This window comes from Bos indicus, chromosome 7, assembly GCF_029378745.1.
Source record: "Bos indicus isolate NIAB-ARS_2022 breed Sahiwal x Tharparkar chromosome 7, NIAB-ARS_B.indTharparkar_mat_pri_1.0, whole genome shotgun sequence".
Classification (NCBI taxonomy): domain Eukaryota; kingdom Metazoa; phylum Chordata; class Mammalia; order Artiodactyla; family Bovidae; genus Bos; species Bos indicus.
In genome coordinates, this window is record NC_091766.1 from 14,991,642 (window position 1) to 15,007,855 (window position 16,214).

The following is a 16,214-nucleotide window of genomic DNA, read 5'->3' on the forward strand; positions in this document are numbered from 1 at the left end:
TCAGGGCCTTTTCCAATGAGTCAAGTCTTTGCATGAGGTGGCCAAAGTATTAGAGTTTCAGCTTTAGCATCATTCCTTCCAGTGAACACCCAGGGCTGATCTCCTTTAGAATCCAAATGTTTACCTGGGTGCAAACTTGTTTAGAATTCCCTGAGCCTAGAGCCTTTCTCCATTTTACACGAAACAATCCTTTGCATGCCCTTAGTGACCTCTGAAAATGTTGCTTCTGCTCCTTTGCCCACCTGGATCTCCTGCTCTTTCCATTGCCTTTATTTAAAAAATACATATATATATTTATTTGGCCGTGCCGGGTTGTAACACGGGTAGTTGTAACACGCAGGCTCTTTAGTTTTGGTATGTACTCTCTCGCTTGTAACATGTGGGATCTAGTTCCCTGAGCAGGGATCAAACCAGGCCCCTTGCACTGGGAGCACGGAGTCTTAGCCACTGGGCCACCAGGGAGTTCTCAGTTGCCTTTCTCAAAGGTTCAGGGTGGTTTCCAGTATTCCTACCCTATGTGAAACCAGGTGTAAGTGCAGGTAATGCCTGAATTTTTCCATAGTAAAATCCATAGCATATTTTTAAAAAACAAATTACTTTATTGAGGGATCATTTACATGATAGGATTCACCCATTTTAAATGCAGTGATTTTTTTAAGAAACTTACAGTAAGTATTAGTAAACAGTACCACAGCCCAGTTTTAGAACATTTCCGTCCCCCAGAAAGCTCACCACTCTGTTTCTCATCCCCGAGACAACCAGTGATCCACTTCCCACCTCTTTCAATTTGTCTTTCGGGGACATGAAACGCATTGTAATTTTTTTTTAAGTCTTTTTTTTTTTTTTTTTAAGTCTTTTTTTTTTTTTTTTAATTTGTTAAAACATTCTGGTGTTTTAAAAATTTTTTTGTTGGAGTATAGTTGATTTTCAATGTGTTAGTTTCAGGTGTACAGCAAAGACAATATTCTGTTTTATGTTTTGGTTTTTTGGCTGTGAGGCAGGTGGGGATCTTAGCTGGTTGAACAGGGATCACACTTGCACCTCCTGTGTTGGAAGGCAAGGTCTTAACCCCTGGATCACCAGGGAAGTCCCGAAACACGTTGTATTTTGTCATTAAATAACTTTCCTTTTATTTTAGTCTTTATATCATATGTATGGCATTATATTACGTTAAAACATATAGGTCAGAATTGTTGATATATGGCAGAAACCAACACAATATTGTAATTATCCTTCAATTATAAATAAATAAAGGAAAAAAACTGCAAAAAAAAAAAATGTACTGATCTCTTTTGAGTCTGGGGGAGATGGTCCAAACATTTGTCAGGAAAGGGGGCTTCTGAGTGTGCTGGGGCTGGCACATAGCCAGCCGAAGGGAAAGAGTTCCCTTTGTCACCAGCCTTCAATCCAGTCCCTCCCCTATCTCAGGGCACCAGAGCATTCCCTGGTGCCCTGCTAGGGTTGATGTCTTTGCTGAAGTCACGCCGATTGCAAGAGGGGATTGCTCCACCATGTGTGGTCATACTTCCTGCCCCCTGCTAGCCGGCCTCGTGAGTAATTTCTGTCCATTTCCCCTCCCACAGGGACTTCCTTCCCCGAGGTTCAGGAATCGTCACTCGGCGGCCTCTCATCCTGCAGCTCATCTTCTCAAAAACAGGTATGGTGGGGCGGCTGGCAGCCCAGACAGGAAATGAGCGTGGTGGCTGTGCCTCGTGGGAGCCAGGGGCTTCCGAGGTGTCCTAGGAGGCCGTTTGGGTCTGCATTCCCCTTTTCCCAGTGGGCAGGGAAGTTGAAGCACGGTTCATGGAACACCTCCACCCACCCCGAGCATCAGCTGTGACTAGGCTGCCAGGTGCCACATTTTTTGCTCTATCGTAGATGACACGTTCTTGCTGGACACTTTCAAAATCAATAGCAGACACTGTGACACGTCAGCCTGAAAGGCTTTGGTGTACTCCCTTTGCAATAAGGACATCCTCTTGCACTCACAGAACCACACCCAAGAGAAGTCATCATTTCTGCATGTTCCCTTACCCCAGTCCATACCCATGTTGTCAGTTGTACTCCAGATATCTTCCCTGGCTGGTTCTACAACTGCTGGGATCAATGCCATGCTGCCTTTCATTGTCCTGTCTACTCTTTTCATGCGAGCAGCATTCTCGCCACTTCTTAATCTTGTTTTCCCACTATTTCTTTTTGAATTACAGCACTGACTTTAGGGAGAGACCTGGCCTGTTGCATATAGAATGGCCCACATGTAGACTTTTTTTCTATCCCCCACCTCTGTTCTTCCTACACAAGTCTGATATGACATGGGCATGTCTCCCAGCATGAAACCCACCTAGCTTCCTTGTAAAAGCATCTCAGGTCAGAGGCTGGAAGGGGTGAAAAGGGCCATTGGAGGTGGGACCTCTCTTCTCTCCAGAGCCCCCCAGAGTCTTCCCTACTGACCTGGAATGTCAGCCACAGCTGGTTCAGCACTTGGGGTGCCAGCGTCACCACAGGCTGTGTTAAACACCCACACTCTGGGGAGGCAGCTGATATATCCCCATTTTACAGATGGGGAAACTGAGGTTTAACCACCTGCCTTTCTGGTGGGTGCCAGAGCTGGGATGGGCATCCAGGCAGGGTTCAGACCTCAGGCTCCACAGCTCAGCTGACCCTAGTCCCGCCCTCTCATTTTCATTCACCCAATCCATCTGCAGGAGGGTGTGATACTAGTGAGAGACGGCAACAGATTGGTCCAGTGGCAAGCCAATTGGTTGCCTCCTCTGGGTTCAAGTGTCCAGTCAGCTGTGCCAGGAAGGCCAGTGACAGAGCCTGGATTGTGAGATGTCAGTGGGATCCGAGTCACATAGGGCTTGGCGCATTGGGTTTCTGTTGCACATTCACTGGGTTGGTGGACGAGGGTGGTGAGAATCTGCGTTTTCAATGAGTTTCCAGGTCATGCTGATGCTTTTGGCCTCTGCCTACTCTGGGAAAACCTCTGCCCTGGTTTGTGAGGGCTGAGAGCTAATACTGCCCAGGTTCAAACCCTGGCGCTATAGCTTACTGGCTGGCTGGCCCCTGGGGAGGGAGTGCCACTCACAGCTGTGCTTCCTGTCTGGACAGTGAAAATAATAATAGTACTGCCTTTGTCAGTTGCTGTGAAGACCGTGCTATTCAATACACGTATAGCCTGTAGAACAGTGCCAGGCACACTGCAGGCCCTTGCCATGTGGTGCCATCCCAGTGGCTTTGGCATAGCTTGCTGGGAGAACAGGTTGGCTGGCTTCCTGCACTGGAAGGTCACAGGCTTTGTCATGGCAGGAGGGCTCTCCCATCACCTCCCCAGTGACTGTCACCCAACAGTGGTCCAGGGAGCACTGGGCTGCCTGCCAGCTGGTCCCAGGCTGGGGCACAGCGGTGAGTAGAACCAGGGCTGCTGCCACCACCTGTCGCCTTTCCTCTGTTTTTTAATGTAATTAAATGATTTATTTCTTCTTGGCTGTGCTGAGTCTTCATTGCTGCGAGGGCTTTTCTCTAGTTGCAGCAGGCAGGGCTGCTCTCTAGTTGTGGTGCCCCGGCTTCTCATCATGGCCTCTCTTGTGTAGCATGAGCTCTAGGGTGTGTGGGCTTCAGTAGTTGCCTCACTCAGGCATCAGTAGTTGTACTTGCAGTTTCTGGAGCACAGGCTCAATAGTTGGGGTACACGGGCTTAGCTGCCCCGCAGCATGTGAGATCTTCCTGGACCAGGGATCGAACCTGTGTCCCCTGCATTGGCAGGCGAGTTCTTCACCACTGCGCCACCAGGAAAGCCCTGTCACCTTCCCTCTTGATGCTCCTGTTAGTGCTGGCGGTCAGTGCGGGGGGACCCTTGGGTGGGGACCAAGGGGGAGACACAGAGGCATGGCCCTCCCCGGATGAAAGTGTGTGTGGTGGTGGTGAAGGGAGTCTTGCAGAACTTCTCTGACAGGAGGTGATGTGTGAGCTCAGACTGACAGGTGCTTGGGGGTGTGTTGGGGAATGGGAACTCTGCTTCACAGCAGAGAGGGGTTGCTTGTGCAGACCCTGAGGCAGCGATGCCCATTGTGGCCGGCTGGAGGAACTGAAGATTCCTTCTAGTGGCGGGGAGGAAAGAGAAGCATGTGACAAATGACAGTCTTGGGAGAGCACACATGTGCCCGCAGCCTGATCCGGGGTGATGCTGAAATCGCCATTCCCGTCGTCTGGCTTCACAGAGAAGGGCCCTGAGGCCCCTTGCCTGAGGACACACAGGGAAGCTGTCTTGAAAGCCCAGTCGCGAGCTCATTCTTAGGGAGGGTTTGACCAGATCCTGTGGCCACAGGTAGAGAAGAGACCACAGGGACCACCAGCTCTGGGGCAGGGGTCCCAGGAAGGGATGGGTGGGAGCCATGGAGATGAAGACACTGGCGGATCCTGTTGGGCTCGGGAAGAGAGATCCGGGGTGTCCCACCTGGGCATGCTCCTTTCTGTGTCCCAGCTTGCATACTCCACCCCCACCCCCATCTGACCATGGCATTCAAAGTCTCTTAATGCACATGTGAGCTAGGCCTCAGCCAGATGCCAGGGAAGCAGTGTGAGCACTCTGAGGGGCCCGGCTGACCCTGAGCTCAGCCTTTTGGGTATGACAGACATGGGGTTGCTGTGGCCAGGCTGAGAGGGGAGAGCGCAGGGGATTGTGGGAGGGTGTATCAGGCATTGGGCTTCCTTGGTGGCTCAGTGGTGAAGAATCCATTTGTCAACGCAGGAGTCAACGAGTTCCATCCTTGGATTGGGAAGATCCTCTAGAGGAGGAGATGGCAACCCATTCCAGTATTCTTGCCTGAGAAATCCTGTGGACAGAGGAGCCTGGTGGGCTACAGTCCGTGGGGTCACAGAGAGTCGGACACAACTGAATGACTAAACAACAACAACAGTATCAGGCGCTGGATCTGCTTTGAGCCAGGGCTTGGGGAGAACGTTCCAGGCAGGGCAGCAGTTGTGTTGTGAAGCTGTGAGGGGCCAGGAGGCAGGTGTGGTGAGAAATCCGGACACTGGGAACCTGAGTGGCGTTCAGGGTGTGCAGAGACTGGCTCAGCCCACTGGCTGACTTGTGGAGGAGGGCCAGGCAGAGGCAGGAGGGCAGGTGGGGAGGCTGAGGGGGTGGCGAGCCTGCTGCCGGGGAGAGGTGTTGGGGCCCAGGCCAGGGTGTTGCTGTGGGGGCAAGGGCAGAGTCTAGAGTGACCTCGAGGTGGGGAGCCCAGGTCCCTGGACTGGGGAGACACCTTACCACTAGGGAGGAGGCTGAGTGCAGTGTGGGACGTGGTTGTGGCCTTTAGAGATTCCTGGGGGCCACACAGGGCTGCGTGGCTCCCCAAGATGAAAGTTTTGTTCAGCTGGTTCTCAGAGACAGGACTCCAGAGCCAGGCTGCCAGCCCTTCTTGTCTGGGCCCTTCAGGCAAGTGGCTTCCCTCTCTGTGCCTCAGCCTTCTTATCTGTAGGGTGATAGTGGTGACTGCCTTGGGACCCCGACACCCCATGAGACTGGTGTGGCCATCGCCTCTTCTGGGGTCTGAAGTTCCTGGTACTATAAGGTTCTAATCCTCTGACTCCTGGGACTCCCCTGGTGGTCCAGTGGTTGAGACTGCACGTTTCCATTGCTTCTGGGCCTTTTGGCTAAGATCAAGTGAAGACTCTTGCTTCCTTCCACTGCAGGGAGCACGGGTTTGGCCCCTAGTCCGGAAACTGAGATTCCGCATGCCACGCGGCCTGGCCAAGGATAGGAACGAAAAACAAATTCTCTGACTCTTGCAGCGCACAGATGCGCCCTACTTCTCCTGGTCCACACTGGTCTCAGTGAGCCATTATTTTAATGGGCTTAGTTTAAAAATTACCTCAGACCGCAGCCACCAGGAAGTTCAGTGGCTCGTGGGTGAACCCTGCTTCTCCTTGTGAACCGCCCCTGGACCTTGTAAACCCTGAGCGCTGGGGACTGTTCTTGTGTGGAATGTGCCCAGTCAGGGCCTCCAGAGCCTTCCGTCCCAGCTCTGACCTTGGCCGCTGCTCATCGGAGCCAGAGAGATGTCAGGGCTTGACTCTTGGCCTCCTTCTTGAGGCTTCTTGGCCCCCTTGGGACCACGCCGGCCTCTGAAACCTCACTTCCTCCTGGTGCCACAGTCTTGCTCCTCTTCCTCCAGACCAGCTCAATTGTTTCCGCCTCTGGACCTTCCTCCTCATTGCAAGCCCTGCCTGGAACACCCTGCCTCCTCCCCCTCCTCGGCGGGTGAGCCTCACCCCCAGGCCCCACCCCAGTCACTCTGCTGCCTTAGTTACTGTGCAGCGTATGTTGTGAGGCAGCGTCCTGTTTGCCCGGTTTCTTTTTTTGTTGTTGTTTTGAAAGATTTGTTTATTTGTTTTATTTGTTATTTTTTGGCTGTGCTGTGTGCAGGCTTTCTCTTGTTGCTGAGCACAGGCTCTAGAGTGCGCAGGCTTCAATAGCTGCGGCTCTCAGGCCCTAGAGCACAGGCTCAGTAGCTTGGCTCTTGGGTTCTAGAGTGCACAGGCTCAGTAGCTGCGGCTCTCGGGCTCTGGAACACAGGCTCAGTAGCTGCGGCTCTCGGGTTCTAGAGCGCAGGCTCAGTAGTTGCGGCACCCAGGCTTAGTTGTCCCATGGCATGTGAAATCTTCCTGGACCAGGGATCGAACCCGTGTTCCCCGCATTGGCAAGCAGATTCTTAACCCCTGGACCACCAGGGAAGTCCTCATATTCTCTTGACGGTCTGTCTCTCCACCTCAACATGAGCTCTGCCAGAGCAGGGATGCTGACCTGCTTTGTCCATCACTCTTCCCCCCGACCCCGCGTAGGGTCTGGCACCCAGGAGGTGCTCCATCAGCCCGGGACTGGTGCCTAACAGCGCCCTAAGGGCTGCTGCTGTGCTCTTTCTCCGGTGGGAGAGCGTCCTTAACTGTGTGTGCATTTCCCCACCTACCCTGGCCGCAGCAGGGCTCTTTCTATAAAGCCTGTAGACGCTGCAGCAGTCAGGGCATGACCTTGTGTCTTCAGGTGGAAAACAAGCTGGGAGCTGATGAGGGTCAGGATGGTAGCCTGGGGCTGTCACCTTCTGCTGCTGCTAAGTTGCTTCAGTGTCCGACTCTTTGTGACCCCATGGACTGAAGCATGCCAGGCTCCTCTGTCCATGGAATTCTCCAGGCACAAATACTGGAGTGGGTTGCCATGTCCTTCTCCAGAGGATCTTCCCTACCCAGGGATCGAACTCGCGTCTCCTGTGTCTCCTGCATTGGCAGGCAGGTTCTTTACCACTAGCTCCACCTAGGAAGCTCCAAGGGCTTCTCCAGGTGCATTTGTTTTTTTTTCTCCCACATCAACAAGCAGTTCTCCAGTTCTTTTATTTTTTTTTTAGTTCTCCAGTTCTTAGTAGACTCTTATCAGGTGTCCTCCGGTTTAACTCAGTTCTTTTTTTCTTTTCTAAGTCTTTATTGAATTTGTTATAACATTGCTTCTGTTTTATGTTTTGTTTTTTTTGATGGGGAGGCATGTAGGATCTTGGCTCCCTGACTAGGGATTGAACCCCTCGCCCGGCATTGAAAGGTGAAATCTTATCCACTGGACCTTCATGGAAATCTGCAATTTAACTCAGTTATGACACTCCCTCCCTGGAAGTAGCATCACATCCCGCCGGTTAACGGCTCAGTCCCACCAGACTGTCCCCTCGTCCCCGCTTCCAGTGCCAACCCCAAGTCCATGCTGTCACCTGTGTTTCTGACCAACTGACTATAGATCAGAGGTTCCAGCGCCCCTCCTTGGGTTTGATCAGTTTCCTGTAGAACTCAAAACATTTTACTCCCAGAAGGGACAGAGGGAATTGCTGCGTGAGGCAAGGTGTGGGGTAGGGGCAGAGATTCCTCACCCTGTCTGAGCTCATACTCTCTCTCTCCCTGCGCCTGCTCCCCAACCTGGAAGCTCTCTGAATGCCATCCTTTTGGGGTTTTATGGAAGACATCAGAATGGTTGATGAAATCGATCCCATTAGTGCTTCAACCTCCAGCCCCCGTCCTCTTCCCAGAGGTCAAAGGATGGGACTAAAGATTCCAACCTTGTTGTTGTTTTTTGGTTTTTTTTTTTTAATTTTTATTTATTGACTGTACCATGTGGCTTGTAGGATCTTAGTTCCCTGACCAGGGATTGAACCCTTGCCCCCTGCATTGGAAACTCAGATTCCTGACTCCTGGACCACCAGGGAAGTCCCTGTCCTGTGACACTGTGGGGACCCCAAGTGATGTGATGATGCCTGAGGGGCTTTGGCTGTTTTGCTTGTTTTTTTAATATTTTATGAAGTTTTAGCATACCATATTCTTAAAGATATACAGTAAATTCTTTTTTCTTGTCATACATCTCTCCTAAATTTTTCTCCTTTCGTTTTTTTTCTATATCCTTGATCTTTTTTTTTTGGCCACAGCACTCGGCTTGTGAGATCTTAGTTCCCAGACCAGGGATCAAACCCACCTCCCCTGCAGGGGAAGCTCGGAGTCTTAACCACTGGACCACCAGGGAAGTCCCTGTCCTGTTTCACTGTGGGAAAATTGTGGTGTTAAATTTATTTTTGAAAGATTTTATCAAATTTTAGCATCCCATAGTCTTAAAGACATATAGTAAATGCTTTTTTCTTTATCACACATCTCTCCTGTCTTTTTCATCTTCTCTCTATACCCTAGATCTTCCCATACCACTTGGCTTGTGGGATCTTAGTTCCCAGACTAGGGATCAAACCCAAGCCCCCTGCAGTGGAAGCTCAGAGTCTTAATTGCTGGACCACCAGGGAAGTTCCCACTTCATGATTCTTAAGCAATGCCAATCCCTCGAGGGCATCATCTCAAGGGGTGTGCCTGGGGGATGCCCGAGGTGGGGGATTGGCTGCTGAACACAGTGGGGACCCACGTGGGAGTCACGGAGAAGGGAATGCTGTCTTAGGCTCTGGCACTTAATGCTTTGCAGCAGGCCGCTCAGTGATTAAGTTTTAAGCCGTTACTATGCACTGGGTGCCAGGGAGAGCAGAGACCGGAACCGAGTCGCTCGCAGTCCCCTCTTGCAGCTCAGGCCCCTCCCGCAGCTCTGGCTTTAGGAGGGGACACAGAGCAGGTGGTGTGTCCCCATGAGGAGCACCTTGGAGGGCCAGGTGCTGGCGCTGCTAGAGCCCAGGTGGGCCTCCCCGAGCAGCTTGACCTGAAGGAAACAGTGAACAAGTCCTGGGCAGAGGGCTGGACCTGCTCCTTGGAGAAAAACTGCAAGTGCATTCACAGACCCCACAGGACGCAGGAGGCTAGCCCCTCGTCGTCCAGCAGCTCGACGGCTGGACGAGGACTCTTCCTGCTGTATTCCAGGCCTGGCACCTGATCCCACATGCCTGGCCCTCCTGCCAGGGAAGCGCTGCAGGGCTGTGGTGGATGGGTGGCCGTTGGGGCTGTCAAAATGTTATGGCAGAGGCCAGGGACCCAAGGGACTGGCGGTCTTATCTGAGCATGAGGAAGGGACGGTTTGAAATGGCTGCAGCCGCTGTGGGGACAGAGGGACCACCTCTGTAGGAAGGACCGGGGATCAAGGCAGGCAGAGCCCTGGCGGTGGCCAGGGTGGCAAAAATTTTCTCCAGCATCCAAGCATTTACAGAGCTGTGGAGCCGCAGGCTAAGCACTCTGCCAGTTTGTTCTTTTTTTAAAAATTGTTTGGCCACATCACTCTGCATGTAGGACCTTAGTTCCCTGGACAGGGATTGAACCCATGTCCCCTGCATTGGAAGTGCGGTGTCTTAACTACTGGGCTGCCAGGGACATCCCTACCTGCATCATATCTTAACTATCCTCATGGGGAAACTGAGGCACAGAGGGGTAGCCTGGCCAATGGGGACACCCCCATGCTTTCTCCCCCTTCCCCCTAGACCCCACTGGGTCCAGAGCCTCCTCAGGGCATGGGGGAAGGTCTTCATTTCAGAGAGATGAGGTGGATACCATCTCTTCCCACCCCCTCTAGGAGGCCCCTCGTGGTATGTTGGGACTCTTGGCTGAGCTCCCCAAGCACCTGCTGTGACTTGCTTGTGCCAAGCCTATCTCCCCCATCAGACCAGGCTCCTGGCTCTGGGTTGGGCCTGTGTTGATAAGAAGTGCACTGGGAAGACGGCAGGTGACCCCACCAGACCCTGTTCCTGTCCAGCCTCCTGGGTGTCCCACTTAGTGGCCGTGGGGGCGCTGGGCCACCTCCCGGAAGCTGAGGCAGGGGCTGCGGTGCCCTCCAGCAGCCATTTTGGTTGTGCATGTAGTTGCAGAGCGCCTCCTGTGTGCTCAGAGCCCTGTGCCCGGGACGCAGAACAACACAGGTCCAGGTCCCTGCCCTGTAGGTTGACCTCCTCCTCAGGATCAGAGGAAATGCACAGGCTGACAAGGTCCACCATATTAGAAGGTGGTGGGTACTTGGAGGATCCTAAGGAAGGGAAAGGGGAAAGAAACTGAGGAGGTTTGTCATCTTACTTGGGAGTGGGAGAAGATGAACACTTGAGCAGAAACCTGAAGGAGGAGAGGAAGGGACCCGTACGCGTGTCTGCAGGCAGAGAGAAGAGCCAGTGCAAAGGCCCTGAGGCAGGGATTCAAGGGCTTGGAGTGAGAAACCACGCCCATGGGGCTGGAGGGGCGTGAGTTGAGATTAGAAGCTGGGGGAGGAACCTTAGTAGGGCTCTGTGGTGCTGGTGAAGACTGGGTCTTATTGGGGTAAGGTGGGAGCTGGGGAAGATTTCAAGGAGAGGTGGCCGGGGTCTGGCTTTAAGAGGGTCAGTGCTCGGGGTGGGTGGGGAAGCATGATTGTAGGAGCTTTCTTACCTTGGTCTGATGCCGGAGTCTGGCACATGGTCCTCAAGTGACGAGGAACCCAGGGAGAGGAGGCAGGTGGTGAGGGATGGGCCTGGCTGACTCCTGGACCTTCCACTTGGGCACAGAGGGTATGATTTCTGCTGTCCACTGACCTTGTGTGGAAGATGTCATGGCTTTTCAGTACATCTCCTGCTCATCTTTGACTCGCACAAGGGGCTGGCAGAAGGGAAGGCTGCCAGCACCTACTGGGTCCCCTAAACAGAACTCAGGATGACCTGGCTCTGACAGGAGAGGTCCAAAATGCAGGATGGCGTGTCCGGTGGCGTGGAGTCAGGAAAGGCTCCCTGGAAGAGGCAGCAGGCAGGCAGGCCCTGGAGGAGGAGGAAGTGAGCTGCAGCAGGCCTGGCAGGGCAGAGGTTTTGCAAGGGACAGCGCCTGTGTCCTGGTCCCCAACCCTGTTCCATCCTGCATCCCCCTGCCCTCCTGGAAGGGAGAGGTGTATCTTGCGAATGCTGAGCCCTCGGCCTTGAGCGGGAAGAGAACTGAGGTTTGCTCTGGGGGTTGGAGGACCGTTCCATTTTTGGAGGTGGCTGCAGGAAGAGCAGCCGAGAGTAGCTGAGTATTTCCTCCTGTTCCCGTGGAGGGCTGTCCTTGGGAACTGGGTCAGCTGATGGGGGTGGGGTGGTTGATGCCGCACCCTCCAACCAGTGTCCTCAGCGCCCTGCTCCCCGGTGACCAGTGTCCATATTGATCTGAGCCCACAGAGTCCCCCGACCCCTGCAACGGAGGTTAGAGAGGTGAAGAGTCTGCCTGTGGCCTCACGAAGCCCACGTGACTTGAGAGCAACTGCCTGAAGATAGATTATCCGAGCTCCAAATCCCGACTCCACTGGTGAACTTGAGCCAGCTTGCTTCACCCGCCTCTGGCCTCAGTTTTCCCATCTGTGATATGGGCATCATGGAGATGCCTACCTGCTAAGCTGCTGATTTGTGACGAGCAAATGGGACCACAGACGGGGCCTGGCCAGAGGAAGCAAGCGTTTGTTAGGTGACAGATGGAATGACAGGCCTCCTTGTACTCGTGACTTTCTGCTGTGTTATGCCTCCGGGCAGAGATTCTCGACCTGCCTGGCCTTTCTCTGTTGCGGGGCTCTTTCTCCATCCTTTGTTCTGATGCAGCTGTAGCTATATCTGTGCTGGTATTTGTGTAGCCAGGTCTCCTCCTGGTGGACATGGAGGCTATTTCCAGTTTTTTACACTGAGAAGCAGTGCACATGTTCGCATCTCTGTCATGAACTAGCTCTTTAGGCTGTTTACCAGCCAAACTTACTTCCCTCTTTGTAGCATCACTCGCAGGAGCCGTGATCTCTGGGCCTAGAAAGTTCCCCTGCTCCAACATTTACTATGAAATTCAGACACATGGAAAAGTCAGGAATTGCACAGTGAACACCCATCAACTCAGCACGTGTGTCCTGCAGTAAAAGTTTTTTTTTCTTCCTGCTTTACCCACGTCTCTGCTTTGGATTTCTCTACCTTGATGACAGGACCAGCACTATTATCAGTCAGTTTTTTTTAAAAAATATATATTGATTTTATTTATTTATTTATTTGGCTGCAGCACGTGGGATCTTCATTTGGGGCGTGTGGGCTCAGTTGTCCTGAGGCATGTGGGATCTTGGTTCCTCAACCAGGGATTGTACCCGAGTTCCCTGCTCTGGAAGGCGGGTTCTTAACCACTGGACCACCAAGGAAACTCCTCTGCTGCTGCTGCTGCTAAGTCGCTTCAGTCGTGTCCGACTCTGTGCGACCCCGTAGACGGCAGCCCACCAGGTTTCCCCGTCCCTGGCGTTCTCCAGGCAAGCACACTGGAGTGGGTTGCCATTTCCTTCTCCAGTGCATGAAAGTGAAAAGTGAAAGTGAAGTCGCTTAGTCCTGTTCGACTCTAGTGACCCCATGGACTGCAGCCTACGAGGGTCCTCCGTCCATGGGATTTTCTAAGCAAAAGTACCAGAGTGGAGTGCCATTGCCTTCTCCAGGAAACTCCTCTAGTTACTTCTTTATTTCCCTTCATCTCAGTGTCAATAATGGCTTTCAGTCGCCTCGGGCTTAGAAGGCCTGAAGAGGCCAGAAAGCATTTCTTCTGAGAGGGTCGTGTCTAAGGGCCCCATGAACAGCCAGGAAGGAAGGAAGGACAGCGAGAAGGGCTTTGGTGAGGCCAGCCGTGGTGCGGGTGCCTTGGGGAAGGAGAATGGTGAGTCCCAGGGACACGCGCCGGGGATCTCGCTACCCTGGAGGGCGCTGGCGGCTTAGCATCCCACCAAGGCAGCGGCTTTAAACTGTGACCCACACGAGGGAGGTTCTGTGTCATCACCCAGGACTATCTCATGTATAACACCGGAGCAAAAGCTTCATCAGTCATCCATCCCTGCGTTCCAAGGGATGCAGGTTGATGAAGAATAAAGAATAATTGCTGGTCACACCCAGCTGTTGGATGCTGGGTTTTGTGGGGCTTTTTATTTTTGTTTTACTTGTAATATGTCATGGCTTAAACTATGTAGTTCTGCAAAATGCTTCATGAGATTGTGCATTCCACAGTCAGCATTTCTGCCACTTTTGCACCTTGTGGAGTACCCGGGGTCTGGGAGGGAGCGCCATCTGTAGGAGGGCCTCCCTCGAATACCTGTCAAAGGAATGAATCCATTGCTCCCCAGTTTCCTGGAGGGCCTGTGACTGAGTCTTCACTTTCTCTACTTGACAAAGCTCTTTTCCCAGGAGGCCATCTAGTTCCCCCCAGCCACCCACAGCAAGACTTCTCTTTCTCACTTGGAGCATCTTTCTTCCCTTTTCAGAATATGCCGAGTTTTTGCACTGCAAGTCCAGAAAGTTTACAGACTTTGAGGAAGTCCGACAGGAGATCGAAGCGGAGACTGACAGGGTCACGGGGACCAACAAGGGCATCTCCCCAGTGCCCATTAACCTGCGGATCTACTCGCCACACGGTGGGCAGCAGAGACCCCCTCTGGGCCGGGGGGCTGGCGGCGGGCCAGTCACGGGTCGGGGCAGCCTCGCTCTCGTGAAGAACACGCCCCCTCCTGGTGTTCCTCACACATACACAGAGCCCTCTTGATCCACATCTGATAGGAACGTGGTATGGAGAAATCGACCTCGGCTCCAAGAAAAACAGCAGGCCAGGGAGACTGTCGGGAGTGGTGGGGCCCGGGGCGAATTAACTGCAGCACGTATATTCCTGTTAAGGGAGTAACCACAGCTTGGCTCCCCGGTAAATCTAGTCCACCCAGTGATGCCAGTCCAAGGCAGCCAGGTCTTCTGGTTCCTCAAGAGGAGGCAGAAAGCCAGATTTTTCTGCATAAGGTCCAGATTTTAAAACTGCATCGTGTAAACAGAACAGGCAACCTGTAGCCACACACAGCCTTTGACTCAGCAGCGTGGGCTGCTGACTCGAATGGCGTTTGATGAATATTCCAGCCGACTCTTAACACCTCAGTATGGGTTCTTTGTGATTTATTTATTTATTTTTTGTATATGAACTTTTATTTATCTTATTTTAAAATTTTTGGCCACACCCCACAGCATGTGGGACCTTAGTTCCCCAGCCAGGGATCGAACCCTGCTGTGCCCCCTGCATTGGAGGGGTGGAGTTTTAACCACTGGACCCTCAGGGAAGTCCCTGTGATGAGTTTTTTAATATACTTATTTTCAAATAAATGATCCCTGTACAGGATGCATATTCAAATTTATAAAAAAGGTATATCCAGCAAAAATCTACCCTACTTTCAAAATTAAAGATGCCTTTCATGTTCTTCAAATGATATACAGTGCATACGTAGTCAGTTATGAATATGTGGGTACATCACATATGTGTGTTTCGCTACTTTTACTCAAATCATAGCCCGACAGAAAAGTCACTGGTGTCTTTCTTCTTGTATGAGTGCGTCTCAGAACGCGTTTTTATTTTTTTGGCCACACCACATAGTATGTGGGCATGCGGCATTTTAATCACCAACCAGGGATCGAACCCATACCCCCTGCGTTGGGAGCACAGAGTCTTAACCACCGAGCCACCAGGGTAGTCCCTCAGAGTGTGTTTCTTACCAGAGAATCTTCTTTTTTGCTTTTAATAATTCCTTGATATTGACTAAATCAGTGTGCTCATGATACACATGCAAACTTATTTAACCTTTGAGAGCGATTCCAGTCTACACATGCAAGTATCCAGATTTAAAATTGTATCACTGAGAATAATTATAAATGGAGCATAACCTTTAAAGATTGTGAATCACTGTGTTATATGCCTGAAACTCATAGAGTATTGTACTTTAGCAATACTTCAATAAGAAAAAAATAATATAGTGACTTCATTAAAATAAAAACAAACTAGGACTTCCCTGATGGTCCAGTGGCTAAGACTCCGAGCTCCCAGTGCAGGGGTCCCAGGTTCGATCCCTGGTTGGGGAACTAGATCCCACATGCTGCAACTAAGACCCAACGCAGTCAAATAAATATTTTAAAACAAAACAAAACTGTCTCAGTGAAATAGAGTACAGAGAGAGTGTCCATAGGATGGGACCCTAGGAGGGAGTTATCAAGTCAAGTGATCCAGTTGAAACAGGAATAATCCTGTGCCTGATGCCCAGCACTGGGGGAAGCAGGCCAGGTCTCTCCAGGGTTATGCATGCCTCCCCTGCTCCCGGCTCTTGATGGCCTCTCTCTCTGATTTCCCCTGTAGTGTTGAACCTGACCCTCATCGACCTCCCAGGCATCACAAAGGTGCCTGTGGGGGACCAGCCCCAGGATATCGAGTACCAGATCAAGGACATGATCTTGCAGTTCATCAGCCGGGAAAGCAGCCTCATCCTTGCTGTCACCCCCGCCAACATGGACCTGGCCAACTCAGACGCCCTAAAGCTGGCCAAGGAGGTCGATCCTCAAGGTACCTGCCAAGCCCCATGGCAGCAGCTCCCTCTTTCCCACACTTCTCAGCATATCGACTTGCCCCACATTCTCAACTCTGCATCACTGGTGATCTCTTTGGCTCACAGTTTACCCCAGAAAAGGCCTGGGATACTGCATTTCCCATAAGGGCCAGCTGTTCTAGAAGGGTGTCCACTGGCAGGCCAGTGTGTGGCGGGCAGCATTCCCCCTTGGCAAGTTGGTCCTTGCTTTGCCTGCACAGAGAGCTAGTGTGGGGAGTTGGGTGTAGGAAGAATGCAGGCCTCTTTGGGCACAGATGGGAGTCCCAACCCCACTTCGAGAAGTTGTTCTTCCCCCTTGAGGCTTGGTCCCTCCTGTTGAAATAAGAACTGCAGTCCTGACTTAGAGAGCTGCCGAGAGGACCGAGGG

The 16,214-nt window shown here is 52.1% G+C and overlaps 1 protein-coding gene across 12 annotated transcripts in view; it reads left to right on the plus strand.

The window, feature by feature from the left end:
* The window catches only part of DNM2 (dynamin 2), an 89,685-nt gene that overhangs the window by 29,718 nt on the left and 43,753 nt on the right, over positions 1 to 16,214 (plus strand). For all 12 annotated transcript variants that reach the window (XM_070792836.1, XM_070792832.1, XM_070792838.1 and 9 more), the window contains exons 2-4: positions 1,584 to 1,657; positions 13,703 to 13,852; positions 15,601 to 15,804. In XM_070792836.1, the coding sequence (XP_070648937.1) occupies positions 1,584 to 1,657; positions 13,703 to 13,852; positions 15,601 to 15,804 (428 nt within the window). The remainder of the gene's footprint in view (positions 1 to 1,583; positions 1,658 to 13,702; positions 13,853 to 15,600; positions 15,805 to 16,214) is intronic.